The following is an 18,267-nucleotide window of genomic DNA, read 5'->3' as shown; positions in this document are numbered from 1 at the left end:
AACCCTGAAGTTTATTGTGGCTCACAGTTCCAGAGACTGAAGTCCAAAGCTGGGTGTCCCTATGGTTTGAGTGTGCGCTGGTGGTGGCACATTACGGCAGCAGCAATGTGGGAAGATGGGCCCCACGGTCTTCGCCGAGGGCCCCTTCTCAACGACCCAAAGCACTGTGTCTAGCTCCTAATTCCTAAACGTCCACAACAGTACCCCTCTGGGAACGGCATTCACACTTCAGCGCCCACTGCCCTGCATTTTATCAAGTTCCCTGCTGCTGGATTCCCAGGGGACATCTGCCTTGAGGGCACTGATGTCTTCTATAGACAGACTCTCCTGGAGGGTGTGACGGGAAGGCAGAGGCAGACGCTCTCGGTACAGGACAGTCCAGTGAAAATCCTGAAACACCACTAGACAACAAAATGGGAGACAATTCAATTCCTGTACCCAAGAGAGGCCACCGGGGACAGGAAGAGCCTTTTAATTTGGGGTCGTTTAAACCAGAGGGAAATGAAGATGAAGACAGAAAATCACATTTACCAGGACTGCGCATGCTGGGCTAAGGCTCCCGTGGAGGATGTTTGTTTGGTGGCATGCCTGAGATGGGTTGGAGTTTTTCAGATAGTTTTTTTTTTTCTCTTCTATTGTACTTGATTATAGTTGATTCCTAGATAACAGGCACAAAGAAGGAGCATGGGGAATGTGATGCTGTCTGTGTAAACTGTCATATGGTTTCTTTTTCTGCTCTCAAGGACAAATCAGCACATACAGACCCGGGGAACCATGACACACTCACTCAAGTGTAACCACTCAGCACACAGAAAAGTATGCAAGAGGTACTTTGACAATAGGCGTGTGGGGGCCTTGGGATACATTCCCAGGGATTGATGGTAGCCTCAGTTCCCATGGTGATTATACATTCAACTCATGACGGCCTACTCAGAACAACCTCCAACGGGAGGTGAGAGACAAAAGGGAATGGAGCCGGAACATGTCGATGCGTCCAGACTGTACAAAGGCTGCCAGCGCCACAGCTAGGCGAAGGGAGCTGCTCAGACTGTCACATTACACATCTCACAGCACTCCAACTGTGCCCTCGTGGGCAGGGGGCCGCTGAGGAACGGCTGGATCAGGAAGGCTTTATGAGACGCGCAAAGATTTTTTGCTCCAATTCGTTTGCCATTCCCTTTATTACCTTATTAGTTACGGCCAGACGAACAACCCTCAATTTCTCTTCCTGTTTCAATTTGCCTAAGAAGCTCTGGGGCCCGATGTCTGTGCGTGTACTCGCACACACACACACAGACACACTTTGCACATTTGAACACTGACTGTCATGCATAATGACCAAGAGGGAGAAAGCAATATTCTTTCCTTTTCTGTTTGATTAAACTTTGTGTGGCAATAATTACAGGTTCACCTGAGCTTGTAACAAGTTTTATGCATGTCTGAAATCTAGGCTGCCCCACGATAACATTGTATAATACAGTTTCATAGCCAAGAAACTGACAATAACATAATGCACTGATGTTTTCATGTTTCACTAGTTTTCTATGACTCGTTTGCATGCATTTAAAGAGCTTTTTTCCCCTCCAGGGTGGCTAGTGGGCCCTCGGGATCCGTCTCTGCACCCTCAGTGCTGCGCTTACAAAGCCATGCACCACACCCAGCTTTTACATGACCATCAGTCTCAAGCTTCTGCAGGAAGCAGTTCACCCGCTGAGCCATCCCCCGGCCACGTGGGATCATGTTACCTCAGTTACGCTGGAGAATGGTTTCATTCCTGCTTCTCCTCCTTTTCTTATACATACACCCTCCTTCCCATGGGAACTACCAATCTGTTCATAAACTTGTTATTTCAAAAATGTACTCCATGTGGCATCACACCGTGCAGCTCCTGTTAAGACTGGCATAATTCCCCCGAAATAAACCCAACACATTTATCAACGGTTCTTTCCTTTTTCAGTGCTGAATATGACTTGATTAGTCCATTACAGGCATGGAACCCATGTTGTTTAACCATATTCATACTGAAAGACATTGAGTTGTTTGCAGTTTGGGCTTTCGTGAATCAAACTGCTATGAATATTCGATTAGCTATTTGTCCGGTTATCATAACTTTTCAGCTCCCTGAAACAAGGCCCAAGACTACAATTGCGGTTGCAGAGTAAGAATCTATACCACTCTGGAATTTCACGTTTTCTCACAGGATATGAGTAAGCTCTTCTCTTTGCATCTCGGCCAGCATATAGTGTTATTGCTATAACACTATATATAACAGCATATAGTTTTCATCTGGCCATTCTGCTATATGCATAGGGGCAGCACATTTCTTTGATTTTTCACTTTTCTAACAGCCATTTTGTATTAATCACTTTTATTGCTCTGACCAGAATAGTCAAGGGAGCAACTTACAGGTTAGGTTCTTTGCACGGTTGATCGGTTCTTCATACTTGGCAGAATAGGATGGCAGTAAGCACAGGTGGCAAAGAGCTTTACTTTGTGATAGACAGGAAGCAGGGAGCAAGACAGGAAACACTAAAAAAGAAAGGAATTAGCAAATGTTTGCCTAGTATAGCCATCAATGTAAATCTCTTGCCTCATTAATAAAAAGATGCAAGATCAGCAGACTGAATTGAAAAATAAGATCCAGGGGGCTGGAGAGATGGCTCAGAGGTTAAGGGTACTGGCTGCTCTTCCAAAGGTCTTGAGTTCAATTCCCGGAAACCACATGGTGGCTCACAACCATCTATAGTGGCATCTGGTGTCCTCTTCTGGTGTGCAGGTGTACATGCAGGCAAAACACTGTAAACGTAATAAATAAAATCTTCAACAACAACAACAAAAAAAAAAAAAAATAAGGAAAAGGAAAAATAAGATCCAGTTTTGGGAATGCAGGTCAGTCGATAGCATGCTTATCTGCATCCATGAAGCCCTGGGTTTACTTCCCAGCATCACAAAAACTGAACACGGAAACAGACACCTGTAATCCCGTCAAAAAGCCAAGGCCATCCTTGGATATGCAGTAACTTCAAGACCAGCCGTAATACACTGAGACAAGCACTAATGGACATCAAAGATCAGGTAGGTACTGAAACAATTACAGTGAATGTCTTCAATGCTCCACTGCTCATTTTCAAATAAGGCATCCAAACTAAAAAAAAATTCTAAACGACTCTAGAAATCAAATATCTACAGACTATTCCACCCAAAAGACACAGAACATACATTTTTCTCAGAAGCCCACGATCGGTGCTAAAATAGATCCCATTTGGGCTGTGGGAGGTCAGTGGGTGAAGGCAACCGAGCCTGGCAACCAGGACCCACTAGGGGAAAGGAGAGAGGCAACTCCTGTGCCGTGCCCTCCGACTCTCATGTGGCACAGACACACTTGTGCCCACGCACACACAGAGTGAGTAAACAATGTAACTAAACAGGAGAGCACAGTCTAGGTCCCAAGCGAAAGCCTAACAATGAAGTGGGATCAAAAGAGCGCTGGGAAGCTTACTGGGTTGCAGAGGCATGAGAGCAGACCCCCACAGCAAGGGAAACCACTGGAGCCACAGAAACAGTGGAGACTGAACACAAAGCAAAAAACAAAACAACAAACACACATACAAAAACAATAACAAAAAAACACACCTGGAGGGGAAATGGGGGTGGGGGGGAGGCAGCAAATTCCAAAGACATCCCTAGTTTGAAAATTTCTATTTCAAAATTTTGGAAAACTAGAAATGGATAAATTCCTTGACGGGCGTGACCTGCCAACATTAAATGGAGAGGATCTAAAAAAACCTGGGCAGCTCCACATAAGTGATAGGCTCAGAGCAGTAACAGTCCTTTAGCAAAGAACAGCCCTCACAGCACAGACTTTCTACCAACCTCTTAACGGAGGAGGGGTAACGTCAGTGTGCCTCAAACTAGTCCATACAACACAGAAAGAAAAGGAGCACCATCGGACTCCCAGTGTGAGCACCACCCTGATGCTGAAACTGGCTAGGCATGAAAACAACAAAAATTACAGAAATACCCCATGACTACACTGGTCTCATCCCATGGATAGAAGGATGTTTCAAATCAATAAATGTAGTACTATATTAAGACAAAATGATAGAAATCATATAACCCGTATCGACAGATGCAGAAATCCCTTCACGATGAAATCCATGCAAAAACTAGGAATAGAAGAATACTTCAACATAATGAAGGCTATATACAATAAGCCTTTAGCTAACATTATACTGAACGGAGAAAAACTGAAAGCATTTCCCTTAAAATCAGGAATGAGGGGCAGGGAGATGGCTCAGTGGTTAACATAGTTGTTGAACAAGTGTGAGGACTGGAGTTCACATTCCTAGAACCCAAGTAAATGCTGGCAAGCTTGCTGGCCTGCCTGTAATTCCAGCCTTGGAAGGCAGACAGGGAATCTTGAGAGCAAGCAATACCGCAATTGCAGAGGGCATACACGCATCATGATGGCGAAGGCATGGGGGCATCATAGCTTAGAAGCAGGGAGATGAGAAAGTAGGACCAGGCTAGAAAACCTCAAGGCTGCCCCCAATGACCACAAGGCTACTGCCTAAGGGCTCCCTGACTTATACAAAGCACAGGCCGGATGGAGACGAGGTATTTAAACGTCAACCCCCCACTCCAGTCAGAATGGCCACTATCAATAAAATATCAACAGGGCAAGGACCGAAGAGGACATGGAGTTTCTGGTTTGGATGTCAGGGTGTAAGGACACGTGACTGTTTGCTTAACATTACAACTCTGGGGGGAGATTTGGGGTCAAGGCCGGAAGTCTATTTTGTACAAATTGACACTGAGGCACCCACAGGATTTGCACGTCTAGTTCAGAGAAGAGCCTGGGTGGGTAGGGCAGGTCCTCGGGTGGCAAATGACACCTGGAAGATAAAGTAGGCATCAGGCAAGGAGGAACCAAGTTAGACAGAACTCCAACTTCTAGCATTACAGAGCATATGCTTTAGGATTAAATAGCCAATACCTTAGTTCCCATGTCTGGAAAAAAGACCACAGTAATAGCTTTTGCCCCACAGAAAAACGCTCGCTCACTCACTAGGGGCCCGCAAGAAGGCTCAGCAGGTAAATTCACTTTCAGGGCAAGCCCCCTCTCCTGAGTTCCACCCCCATGAATGCATGTAAAGGGAGAAGGGACAACTGACTGCATCAAGTTGTCCTCTGACTTCCACATGCCTGTGGTGGCATACACCCACACCCTCCCCATAATAATAAATTCAGTTAAAACATTTAATTTAAAAAGGGCGTGCAATTTTTGTTAGGCTTCAAACCCTGGGGCAAACGGCTGAGGCGTCTATTTAACAACTTTTAGTTTCATAAAGAGGTACCCAGGAATATGAAAAAGCAGTTTGTCCAGGCAGAGCTCTAAGACTTGGAGGCAAACAACATTAAATCTTGGTAACAGAGTGTAAGACTAGATTTGTAAAGCATCCAGCTTTCAGTAGCGACCCCGCCAAAGGTATTCCTAATGGAATGGGTTAAGCATCGTTTCTACGGACCTCCAGATTCGGATTATTTGGTGTGAACTGGAGAGGCAGTCAAGGGGTGAACGGATTGGAGATAGAAAGCCCAGACACGGAACCCAGGAAGAGCTTCCAAGGCTGTAATTCCCGTCGCCGCCACAGGGTGGGGCCCGCCTCCTGTTCTGGGGCCGGGCGTCACGACCCGGAAGCACCTCCCCACTTCCTGCACAGCCGGGATGGCGGCGGCCGCTGTATCCTGGACGCTGTTGCCCGTGGCCCGACGGGGGCTGTGGGGATTTACCCGAAGGCTCCCTCCCCGCGGCGCCGCTGCTCAGGTGAGCCTCGCTCCGCCGCGCCGGCGTGGATCCCGGCGCCTCCGGGACGGGCTTCCGGATCCCTACCCGGGGGAGCAGGCGGCCAGGCCGAGAAGGGGGCGGGACGGGGCGCGGCGGCAGCTCCTCCTCCCCGTGGCTCGCCCGACTCAGGAAGGAGTGCGATTGCCCACCTAAATGCTTAGTGCTTGCAAGTTGGACGCAATCAGTGAGGAATGTTACCTGTTTTTCCACCTAAGACAAGCTTCTTCCTCAGATGAACACACGTTAGCTCTGCGTTTCCGTATACGAGAGCTGCCGTGCTCCCAAGGTTCTTTAAGTACCCGTCTTAGTTACGGTTTCTGTGGCTGTAATAAAACAGCACGACCACGGCAACTCTTAGAAACGAAAACGCATCGGTTGGGGCTGGCTTACAGTTCAGAGATTTAGTCCATGACCATCATGGTAGAAAGCATGGCAGCACAGAGGCAGACTCTGCGCTAGAGAAGAATCTGGGTCTGCAGGCAGCAGGAGGAGAGAGGAAGGCTCGGCCTGGCTTGAGCATTTAAAACCCCAAAGCCCACCCCCAGTGACACACTTCCTCCAACAAGGCCACACCTTCTAGTCGTGCCTCTCCCTGCTGACCAAGCGTTCAAACCTGTGAGCCTGTGGGGGCCAATCCTATTCAAACCAGCACCCACCCTGCATGCCTGATGGTTAGGCCAGGCTCAGTTTTGGGGGTCAGAATTTAGAAAATAAGTTTTCCTCATTACAATGTGAAAAGAAAAAGCTGCGGAAAGATCTGTGGTTGGTCAAACCAGTCGGGCAGAGCGTACTTGGAGTGTCTTCTCAGGTCTCTGCTTTCTGCCCACACACGGTCTTTGGTGAGCAGTAGTTTTTCCGTAGTGAATATGAAACATCTGTAAGAGAGGTCCTTGAGTCAAGTCTGTCTCTGTCTCTGTCTGTGCAATGGTAGTAACTGCTCACGCTCCTGGAGAGAAAGGCATGTGGTCAGCAGTATTGCTTGTTTGAGAGAACGGTTGGTTAAGGAACATTTCCTGATTGGCGTTGAGTAGCAGAACAGTAATACTTGCTCTCTTCCGCTCTCTTCCCTCCTCCTCCTCCGCTGTCAGCCCCGACCTTTCGGAGGATATAGATCAAGAAGCACACAGGCTGCTGCACAGGTTGTTCTGAATGTCCCTGAGACTCGAGTAACATGTTTGGAAAATGGACTCAGAGTAGCTTCTGAGAACTCTGGGCTGTCAACGTGCACCGTAAGTCAGCCGCGGCTGGGCCTGCTGGGGAGGGAGTGCTGCCTTGTGGAGTGGTTTGCCTTGCCAGGTTTCTCTTGAGCCTTTCCTTCCAGTTAGACTTTGCTACCTACAGTGAGAGCATGAACCTCTCGCTGTTTACATCTGTTCGATGACAGCAGCAGGTTTGTGGGCCTAGTTAGCTTTCCCACATAGGGTTCTAAAACTTGCCTCACCTTTTATCGACAAGTTCAGAGTCGTTCAAGGTTGTGTCTAGGGCTATGAAGCTGTGTGTGTTTGATCCGGACTTTCTGGCAATCCCTGATGTTGTTTAAAGCACAGTTACTAACTGGATGTACTAATGAGCTATGTTAAGAATTTGAGTCCCAGATTTGTTTAGTTTGGTTGGTTGGTTTGGTTTTCCGAGACAGGGTTTCTCTGTGAATCCCTGGACCAGACTGGTCTCAAACTCAGAGACCCACCTGTCTCTCTACCTGCCAAGTCCTCAGATTAAAAGTGATGCAACTCTGCCGTCCAGCTGAGTTTGATATGTTTAACAGCCCGGTGAAAATTTCAAGTTTCAGGTTATACAAATGAACTGTCAATTCTTTGTGGACAAAGAAAATGTAAGTGGTGAGATTGGAAATGATTGCCAGAAAAAGGAGTGAGGCTACCTTCTGTCCCCGAAGGCTGAGTTTTATTTCACTGTTTTTAGTAACGTGTCTGTAAGTGCAGGTGCCCAAGTTGGCCAGAAGAGGCTCTCCCATTCTGTGCAGCTGGGGTTGTAGGTTGTTGTGAACTGCCTCACATGGTGCTAGGAGCCAAACTCAGGTGGGTTTGTTTTTTGGGGGGAGGGGGCTTTTTGTTTATTTTTTTTTTTTGTGGGGGAGGTTCAAGACAGGTTCTCTGTGTAGCCTTCCTTGTTCTGGACCTGCTTTGTAGACCAGGCTGGCCTCGAACTCACAGATATCTGTCTACCTCTGCCTCCCTGAGTGCTGGAATCACAGGCGTACATCATCACACCCAGCTAAACAGGTCCTTTGCAAGGACACTCAGTGCTCTTAAGTGCTGAGCCGTCTCTCCAGCTCCAGGGAATGTGCTTAATCATTGTTGATTTCATCAAGGTTGGGCTGTGGATTGACGCTGGAAGTCGATATGAAAATGAGAAGAATAATGGAACCGCTCACTTTCTGGAGCATATGGCTTTCAAGGCAAGTTGTGAAACTTTACTAAAATGCTTTCTCTATGAAAGGAAGTCAGCATAAAAATGCTGTATTTTAAGGACAAGAACTACCTCACTAACATGTCATGTGCTGTTTTTATTTTTCCAGTATTGTATTTGAAATAATTACTGATAATTGCTTTCTGACATTGAAAGAAGGGTTCTCTCTTGGGATACAGGGATAAAAAAACCATCTTTAATGGATATTTTTTTAAACCTAATGTGCTTTATAAACTTGTCCTTGCTTGACAGACATTGACTTTTGTTCCGTTTATTTATTATCTGATGTGTTTAGAATAGATAAAGGAGAAAAGGAAAGTATTATAATTGTGTTTTCTTCTTTCTTTCAAGGGCACCAAAAAGAGGTCCCAGTTAGACCTTGAACTTGAGATTGAAAATATGGGTGCTCATCTTAATGCCTACACCTCCAGAGAACAGACTGTGTACTATGCCAAAGCATTCTCTAAAGATTTGCCAAGAGGTATTGTTATCTGTACTGCCAAAATGGAATTTTTACGAGGGTGCAGACGTAATTTAGCACCGTGTTGTTGTTGTTGTTGTTTTATGTCTGTTGTAAAACCCCTAGAAATGTAAAAAAGAGAACACAAAGGGCATCTGTTCTTACTTTTACCTCCTTACACAGACTTGAAGACTGGTACAAAAAAGGGCTCTTACACTGACTCGAACATAGTTACTCCAGAGTCTCACCTGTAAAGTACGGTATTTTTAACCACTTTTATTCCTTGTTTGATCTTAACAGTGGTCATTAATGATTATTTCAGTAAAACAGAAAATTTTGTTTTATAAAATTTTATAAAACAGAAACAATTATAAAATAATTGTTTTGACAAGATAGCAGAACACTTGGGAGGCAGAGGCAGGCGGATCTCTGTGAGTTCAAGACCAGCCTGGTCTACAAAGCGAGTCCAGGACAACCAGGGTTATTACACAGAGAAATCCTGTCTGGAAAAACAAAAACAAAAAAAGAAACTTGGACAGCCTTAATGAAGTATATTTACTGCTCTACCAGTTCACAGAATTAAATATACATTCAGAAGAAACATTTGTTTCAAACAAGTATGAGGAAATAGGGCCACTGCCCACCTTAGAAAGGTCCAGTCTAGACTAGCAGAGTCCCACATAAAGGAGGGTCTTCCTGTGGGATCCACGCCTCCAGCTGTCTGCAGGCTCCTCCTCACTGGTTCTCGTGGTTGTGTTTTTCCCATCTGGATTTTATTGATAATTATAAAAAGGGAATAGTTTCACTGGTAATTCCCCCCCCCTTTTCATGATCATCTCAGAATGAGCTTTCTCCAATAGCCTGTTATATCCTGTTCTTGGTATTTGAAGTTAATTGGCTCAGATGAGGCCCTATAAAGGGAACTGAAATAAGAAAGAAATTTGCACTAGAACAAACCCTAGTGAAACCTAGGGTTATTAGTTTATTTTACTTTTAATGAAATTTATATTGTTATTGTCCTGAGGATAAATTAGCCTTATCTTTTTCCCATAAAATTTACTTCACCTTTGGCTTCTTATCAAGATAAGGCTTGAGCAGACACAGTTCTGTGAGTAGCTCCTCACGGCATATTTTGGGTTATAGTGATTTTTTTTTTCTTTGTTAAATTGCAGCCTCATTGCTATGCAAATATGGGTAGAAGTATTTCTGTCCATGGGCCTGTGTATTTTTTTCTTTTGGTCTTTCAAGACAAGGTTTTTCTGTGTAGCCCTGGCTGTTGTGGAACTCACTCTGTAGGCCAGGCTGGCTTTGAACTCAGAGATCCACCTGCCTTTGCTTCCTGAGGGCTGAGAGTAAAGATGTGTGCCACCACCTCCCAGCTATTTTATACTTTTTGCTTCGAACCATCTGTATTAACAACCAGATTTCTGTGGAATATCTGACTTAGAATTAGTATAAAGTGATAACGTTTAGGATTTTCTCCAAGGTCTTTTGTACCACAGGATTCCTATTTTACATTTATTTTAGTGTGCTAATGAACTTAAAAAGTGTAATTAATCGTGCTCAGTATTGAATGATGGTTACTGTCATGGTTTCTGATGTTGGTTTAAGAAATTTTAATGCCTGTGTTTCTTCCGGTGTTTTAATTTCAATTAGCTGTAGAAATTCTTGCTGACATAATTCAGAACAGCACACTGGGAGAGGCAGAGATTGAACGTGAGCGTGGAGTAATCCTTCGGGAGATGCAGGAGGTTGAAACCAACCTGCAAGAAGTTGTTTTTGATTACCTTCATGCCACAGCTTATCAGAATACTGCGCTTGGACGGACAATTCTGGGACCAACTGAAAATATCAAGTAGGTATATTTCTCACATGAAAAGTTTGCACAAAAGTTTTGACATATACAAAGTATGTGTTTCAGAAAGTCATTTTCATCCTGATAATTTGAAATTGTGTCTGGCTGTGCTTAGAGACTTGGGAACTAAACGAGGACTGCTGGTACAAATGTCTTTCTGGACATAAAGGACAGGAGGTTTTCTACTTGTAGCCTCGATCTGTGACTGCTTTCAGCATGTGTAGGGTACCCTTAAGTTAAGTACAGTGCGTGAAGATACGCTCTTCCTATTTCCTTTTATAGTTGCTTTACTTGTAGGTGTGGTGGCCTGTGAGACATGGAGATTACTGTGAGTTCTAGGTCAGCCTAGGCTATAGAATGAGACTCTACCTATAAAATAAGATGCAATAAGTAAATTTTATTTCTTACTCTGTTTACAGATCTATAAATCGCAAGGACTTAGTGGATTACATAACCACACATTATAAGGGACCAAGAATCGTGCTGGCTGCTGCTGGAGGTTAGTCACACTTCTCCAAGTGGTTTAGACATGGTTGTTGGATCCTGTAGGGACATCCTGAAAGTGTGCTTATTGGCAGACTCAGAAGTACTGGAACCAGACTCTCTAGTAGGTTTCATTTACAGAAAAACTCAACGATCTAGTCAGTGCATAAGTGCCCTTGCACAGTGTAATTTACTTAGACAACTGGGAGATAGTGTTATATAATAAGAGAGTCTTGAGATTTTTAGTTGAGAAATAGCTTCATCGTTGGTCAAGCCTGGAATGGGTATATCCATTCTTGTGCTCAGTCACTCACTCAGTAATGCAAAGGGGAAATACCTAGGGAGCCACCAGAATGTGTAATATGAATCAAAGCATGAAGGTGGCACTGGAGAGATGACTCAGAGGTTAAGAGCACTGACGGCTCTTCCAGAGGACCTGAGTTCAATTCCCAGCAAACACATGGTGGCTCACGGCCATCTATAATAAGATCTGGTGCCCTTCTGATGTGGAGGTGTACATGCAGACACAACATTGAATTCATAATAAATAAATAATAGTAGTAGTAGTAATAATAATAAATTTATTAATTATGATAAATTAATCTGGCATCAGATTACTTAGGGACATGTGAAGTCTGTGAATGTAAGAAAATTAGCTTGAGACTCTGCCAGGACCTGGCAGCCTGAGTTTATGGTTACAGTCAACTTAATTGACTTAACTTTGTCTCTTTCAATATTAGAGTGCATTGGAGACAGATTGATTTTGTGGTTTGTGTGAATTTGACTTCTCTCTTTTTAGGAATATTACAAATTAAAATGGGAGTCACTCTAAAGTCACTTCTGGGCTTTATGTGTGGGTGTGGTGATAAAAATGAAGCTGGGTACCCACACGCAAACATTGTGTGGCACACTGTTTCTAAAATGGTGGGCATTACAGGGCTTAGACAGTGGGAACTGCCCTGGTTAGGTGGAGCCTCATTGTCATATTAACAGCATATGGATACAAAATTTGGTCCTAGGTTCATTTGGACATTACTGGAGTTGGTTAATGGTATGTCCTAGATTATTAGCATTTCGTCCTATTGGCTTATACATTTTTTGTTGTTTTGAAATCATCTTGCTATATAGCCCGGGCTAGCCTTGAACTTGAAACCATCCTCGTGCCTCAGTCTTCTGAGTGCTGGTACAGCTGAAGCCACCATGCCTGATGATTTATAAATCATAGTTTGTAAATGTTGGTGTTTTAAATGCAATAGGCCAGTTTAAGCCTCTCCTGACCTTTCCTGATTTCGTGTCTCCACTCCCATTTAGTCCTTAGTCATCACGAGGTGTAGCTGTAATACACCAAATACATGCTTTCATCTTCACTTCCTTTAAAGAATCATAGGTCCCCCGTGTTTTAGATTGGGCTATAAGAGGACAAGCTGTGCGTCTGCTTGTTTAACCAAGACAGTTACAGTTCTGACAGCTCTACAATGATGGAAGAAAGGGTCAGGTGTCAGGACTGTATTTCCTTGTCCTGCCATGATTTTGTGTTCTTTTCCTCTGGATTGATACCCAAAGAGACTTTTCTACATGGCAATTCAAAAACACTGTATTGTCTTAGATTGTCATACTTTTACATTACAGATTTTGTTTTTGAAAACAGGGGTTCTCTGTGTAGCATCCTGGAACTTGCTCTGTAGACCAGGCTGGCCTCAAACTTGGGGATCTGCCTTCTTCTGCCTCCCAAGTATAGGGATTAAAGGCATATACCAACATCGCCGAGCTACATCACAGATCTACATCACAGATTTATTTGGAAACTATGGATATAAACTATGCTTTTAATACATTTTTATTTAGAGAAATTTTTCATTTTTTAATGGTTTACTAATTTTTATTTTTTGTGCATTGATGTTTTGTCTGCATGTAAGTCTTGGTGAGGTTGCCTGATCCCCAGGAACTGGAGTTACAGATAGTTGTGAACCGCCACATGGGTGCTGGGAGTTGAACCCTGGTCCTCTGGAAGAGCAGCCAGCACACCCAGCCACTGAGCCATTTCTCCAGCCCTGAGAAATACTTTATTAAGATTTAGTTTTACGCATGTTTTGCTTGCATGTATGCAGGTGCACTACATATAATGCCTAGTGCCTGCAGAGGTCAGAAGGTGGCACTGGGAAATTATAAAGCCTAGAAAAGTCACAGAGACAAATAAAACATTTCCAGCAGATTAATACAAAGAAAGTGGGTTTTCAAGCTTTCTTAACATTATCTCTGAATGTTTCTATGTAGGTGAACATGCATACAGGGAAGGAAAGGTATGCAGCCTAGGCCTTACTAAGCCAAGAATATCTGTCACTTTAAATGGTTTAGTGAATGTAAGTTCTTCATGTGTAATATACATCACATCATTCCTTGTCAAACTTAGGTAACGCATACGACTGGCAGTTGGTTGTGTTGACTGTATTGATGTTCTATATATATAAGGAAATATTTTCCTTCAATTTAGGTGTTTGCCATGACGAACTGCTTGAGTTAGCAAAGTTTCATTTTGGTGACTCTTCGTTTGCACACAAAGGAGAAATACCAGTTTTGCCTCCCTGCAAATTCACTGGAAGCGAGGTATGGCAAGCTCTTGGTTAGAATTTGGCCTTGGGAAGTCTTATGTTACACTGAAAACTGAGTCTAAAGGGCTAGGACATGGCTTACCAGTGTGACAGTGCTGGCTGCACTCAGGACCAAAACTGGGTTCCCACCACCCACCACTGGGCAGCTCACAGGTACCTGTATCTCCAGTTCCAGGAAGTCTGACATCCTCTTTTGGCAGAACAGGGAAGGAGAGGGAAGAGAGAGAGAGTAAAAATTTTAAAAACAAAAAACAAACCATGGAAATGAGTGTACAAAATGTGTGTTTCGGGCTGGAGAGATAGTTCAGTGGGCAGAGGTGCTGGTCATCAGGATGGTAACCTAAATTTGGTCCTGAGTTCAATCCTTGAGACTCCCATGTGGGAAGACAGGACAGACTCCCATGGTCTGCCCGTGTCCACACATACAAGGAGAAATGTAAACATTTCCTTACGTGCATATTTCTAGTAGAAAAAGCATAAACTGAAACACAGAAAAGAATCGAGAGGATAGGCTCATTTGGTTATATTCCTTCCTATTTCACTTAATTGACTTGCCTTTCTTTTCTGAGGAAGCAGGGTATAAGAGCAATGTTCCTATTTGCTCACTTTGTGTTTTTCTTTTTGTATAATGCAAAAAAACCACCTGATTAAAAACTGAATTTTTACGTTCGAATTGGGTGTGTTCTTGGCTTCATATCTGCCCTACAGGTGCAGTTCTGGAGATTGTTATTAGAGTCAAAACGTGCAGAGAATCTACTGCTTAGCTTCAGTGTTCTGTATCAGGCCTAGTTTGCCACGTTATGATGCCCACAGTAGTATGTGGAAGGAGGTCTTATGTTGGCAGCTACACAGATTTATGCCACATACTGATTTAAATCTGGATTAAAAAATCATATTGGTAGACATAAGATATTAGTGCAATAAGGCAACTCCTTTTGAGCAGGTGGTATTTCAGATGAGGTGTCCTGGAATGAAACTTCCTCTGTACGTCATGAAAATGTGTGAGCCACAGTGTAATGCTACCTGATAGTTAAAATAGAGTCACGGTGAGCATTTTAACAGAGTTCATAGCATGGGCCCATTCCTTACCTAGTTATTTTGCTGCTCCTTACCCAGATCCGAGTGAGGGATGACAAGATGCCTCTGGCACACCTTGCAGTAGCTGTGGAGGCAGTCGGTTGGGCACATCCAGACACAATCTGTCTCATGGTAGCAAACACACTGATAGGCAACTGGGATCGCTCTTTCGGAGGAGGGATGGTAAGTGATTTTTAAAGTAACTTCATGTAAATGGTGGGAAAGTGTCAGGTTTTTCTAAATATAAATTCCTTGTATGACTCTACCCATTTTTGAAAGTGCAAAACAAGATTACCATGATTTTGGCTTAAAATATTAACTCATCTTGGGTTGCACCTAAGCCAGGACCAAAAAAATAGTCTTTGTCATACTGTTTGGTAGCAGGATAGTTCACAAAATAAGGGCAGAATTCATTTTTACTGTGAGAATAATATTAATGTCCTAACTGTCTGGGCATGTTAGCATGCGCAGAAAACCGCTTTTTTATTAGTACACACTGAAGAGTGTAGAGGCAAGAAGTCACAGCTACCTCCGAAACTGTTAAGGACAGATAAGGCATAGTTAAGTGGTGTGTGCCTTACATGCCTGAGCCTTAGGTTCAACAAACAAGGAGCAGCATGTCTGAAAAGAAAGCAGACACGGTAAAAAGTTGTTAAAGAGGTCAAAGGGACCTCTTTGTAGTAATTTTACGTTTCTAAAGTTTAAATTTCACAATAGTGTGTTAATTTCTCTGAAAGAGCCAAACAAAATACATTTCCTGTAACTGTCTTGGGTTTTCTGTGCATCTTCACTTCAGGATGCATAGTCAGAGCCTTCCATGGCCCAGTATCAGCACTGTACTATCTTAATAAGTGCAGCTACTAACCTAGTTGCAAGAACTCATTGTGTTTAGAGTATATATTGAGCCAGATGAATGCAATTATTTGAATTCTAAAGTTATTATTGAGGTGTTGCTTGCTAAAACTGGGAACTTGAGCAGAGTTGGCTCATGGTGGTCCATGCCTTTGACTCCAGTACTCCAGAGGCAGAGGCATGCAGATCTCTTGAGTTTGAGGCCATCCTGATGTACATAGTGTGTTCTAAGCCAGTCAGGGCTATGCAATGCGATCCTGGTTAGCCCAGTAGGGTTAGTGCTCAGTAATTGACACAGAGCTCACTTCTCTGTGGAGATTTGGATTCACATGGCCAGTTTATAAACCCAGTTGGATGCTCTCCTTTACAGAATTTATCTAGCAAGCTGGCCCAGCTTACCTGCCATGGCAATCTCTGCCACAGCTTCCAGTCCTTCAACACTTCCTACACAGACACAGGATTATGGGGACTCTACATGGTGTGTGAACAAGCCACAGTTGCTGACATGCTGCATGCGGTACAAAAAGAATGGTGAGAAAAACCTTGAACTAGTTAAAGCCTTAACCTAAACCTGTTATTTTAGGCCAGTTTCCTAATGATGGTAACTTTAGCTTTTAAAGGAGTGGGTGCAATGTTTTTAACAACTAATGTTTCTTTTAAACAACTGTGGTGGGCTGGAGAGCTGGCTCAGTGGTTAAGAGCACTGGCTGTTCTTCCAAAGGTCCTGAGTTCAATTCCCAGCAACCACTTTGTGGCTTATAACCATCTATAGCGAGATCTGGTACCCTCTTCTGGCATGCAGGCAGAATGCTGTATAAATAATCTTTAAAAAACACAAAACATCATGCAAAGCTGATAATACTCTAAAACATTTATAAGTGAACTAAAACTTCAAAAAATATCTCTGAAAGCATGAGGGGTGAAGACATAGTAGACCGCTCACTACTATACCCAGATCCCTGGTTTGAACCCCAGTACTAGTATCCCAAAGGAAAAAAAAAGTAATTTAGCCTGAAAGATAGGTTAGGAAAGTGAATGTGAACTTACCCTCACCAAAAGCAGGGATGCTGCAACCCTTTAATACAGTGCCTTATGTTGAGGTGACCCTAAACCATAAAAGTATTTTGTTGCTACTTCATAACTGTAATTTTGCTGTTATGAATTGTAAGTATCTGATATGTGACCCACAGGTTGCGAACCACCGACCAGTAGGCCAAGGCAGAAAAATGTGCAAATGCTTCCTAGAAATTTTGGTTTCCTTCGTTATTAATGGCCTTAAATCTCTAAGTTTAGTTAACTGAGATATATCTGATTATTAATTTAATGACTGGGCTGTTATACTCAGCTGATTCTCTTGAGAAACCAAGGGGTGACCCATTAACCCAACTCTCTTTTAGCATACAATGTCAACCTCATAGGGGGATATTTGTGAAGGTTTAAGACTATTCTCACAATGTGGTTATTTATTTTTTTTAAGATTTATTTACTTATTTTATGTGTGTAAGTGCTTTATCTGCATGTGCATTTGCATGCCAGAAGAGGGCATAAGATCCCATCATAGATGCTTGTGAACCACCATGTAGTTGCTGGGAATTGAACTCAGGACCTCTGGAAGAGTAGACAGTGCTCTTAACTGCTGAGCCGTCTCTTGAGCCCCACAATGTGATTATTCTGTTTTTACATTGTATTACTGTCTCTGCTAATTAGCAATTCATCAAAGTTAGAACTTTTGAGATGTTAATGGTACTTGCAAAAGTAATTAGTACTTTAGCTTTAGGATTAGTAATTTCAGCTTTTTACTGAATTGAAATATAGTCATTTGTATGTTGTGTTACAACATAGGGTATACCGATCTTGTTCCTTTAAGTCAGCAAGTTAGATTTTATAACATTCGCCAGATTTTATAACTTATGGCCATTTCCAAATGTTTTAGGATGCGTCTTTGTACAAATGTTACGGAAAGTGAAGTGGCACGAGCAAAAAACCTTCTGAAAACAAACATGTTGCTGCAGCTTGACGGTAAGAGCTTTAGAGGATGGGCTGGGGGTGCTCGGAGGTCAGCCCTGCTCTGAAGCTTTGCTGTCGTCAGGGTTGATATCTGTCTGGATACTACATTTCCTCCTCTGAACAGGTTCCACTCCAATTTGTGAAGACATCGGTAGGCAGATGCTGTGCTACAACAGGAGAATTCCCATCCCTGAGCTTGAAGCAAGAATTGACGTAAGTAATCGACTTCGGGTAAAGAGTCAGTTATAAGCTGAGGCTCCCTAAGTCTCGTATGTAGAGTCTGTCTGCACTACGATGTCCTAATGTTAGTTTTGTCCCTATTGCAGGCTGTGAATGCAGAGATGGTTCGAGAAGTGTGTACCAAGTACATTTATAACAAAAGCCCAGCTATTGCTGCTCTTGGTAAGCCTGGCTCCTCTCCTTGCACAGAGTTGGCTAAGGAGTTGGAGTCCTGTTCTAACTGTCTTCTTTTGAATCCACAGGTCCTATTGAGCGGTTACCTGATTTTAACCAGATTTGTAGTAACATGCGCTGGACTCGTGACTAATTTTTCTGATCAAATAGTCTGTACATACATATTTATAAAGCTAAGAGATCTGGAGTTTTGAAAAGCTGTTCAAATGAAAAAATAAATACTTACTTGGAACTT

The 18,267-nt window shown here is 43.2% G+C and overlaps 1 protein-coding gene across 1 annotated transcript; it reads left to right on the top strand.

The window, feature by feature from the left end:
* Nucleotides 1–5,702: 5,702 nt before the first annotated feature.
* On the top strand, nucleotides 5,703–18,264 carry Pmpcb (peptidase, mitochondrial processing subunit beta). The gene is made up of 13 exons (XM_055612775.1): nucleotides 5,703–5,827; nucleotides 6,937–7,077; nucleotides 8,178–8,264; nucleotides 8,627–8,756; nucleotides 10,392–10,590; nucleotides 11,010–11,089; nucleotides 13,565–13,677; nucleotides 14,799–14,942; nucleotides 15,982–16,142; nucleotides 17,545–17,630; nucleotides 17,743–17,831; nucleotides 17,945–18,020; nucleotides 18,101–18,264. Exons 1-13 carry the CDS (start codon nucleotides 5,729–5,731, stop codon nucleotides 18,163–18,165), a joined length of 1,470 nt encoding a protein of 489 aa, XP_055468750.1. The 5' UTR covers nucleotides 5,703–5,728; the 3' UTR covers nucleotides 18,166–18,264.
* Nucleotides 18,265–18,267: the final 3 nt, after the last annotated feature.

Source organism: Psammomys obesus, unplaced genomic scaffold (assembly GCF_907164565.1).
Source record: "Psammomys obesus unplaced genomic scaffold, mPsaObe1.curated_primary_1811, whole genome shotgun sequence".
Classification (NCBI taxonomy): Eukaryota; Metazoa; Chordata; class Mammalia; order Rodentia; family Muridae; genus Psammomys; species Psammomys obesus.
This window is presented reverse-complemented; position numbering and strand designations above follow the sequence as displayed.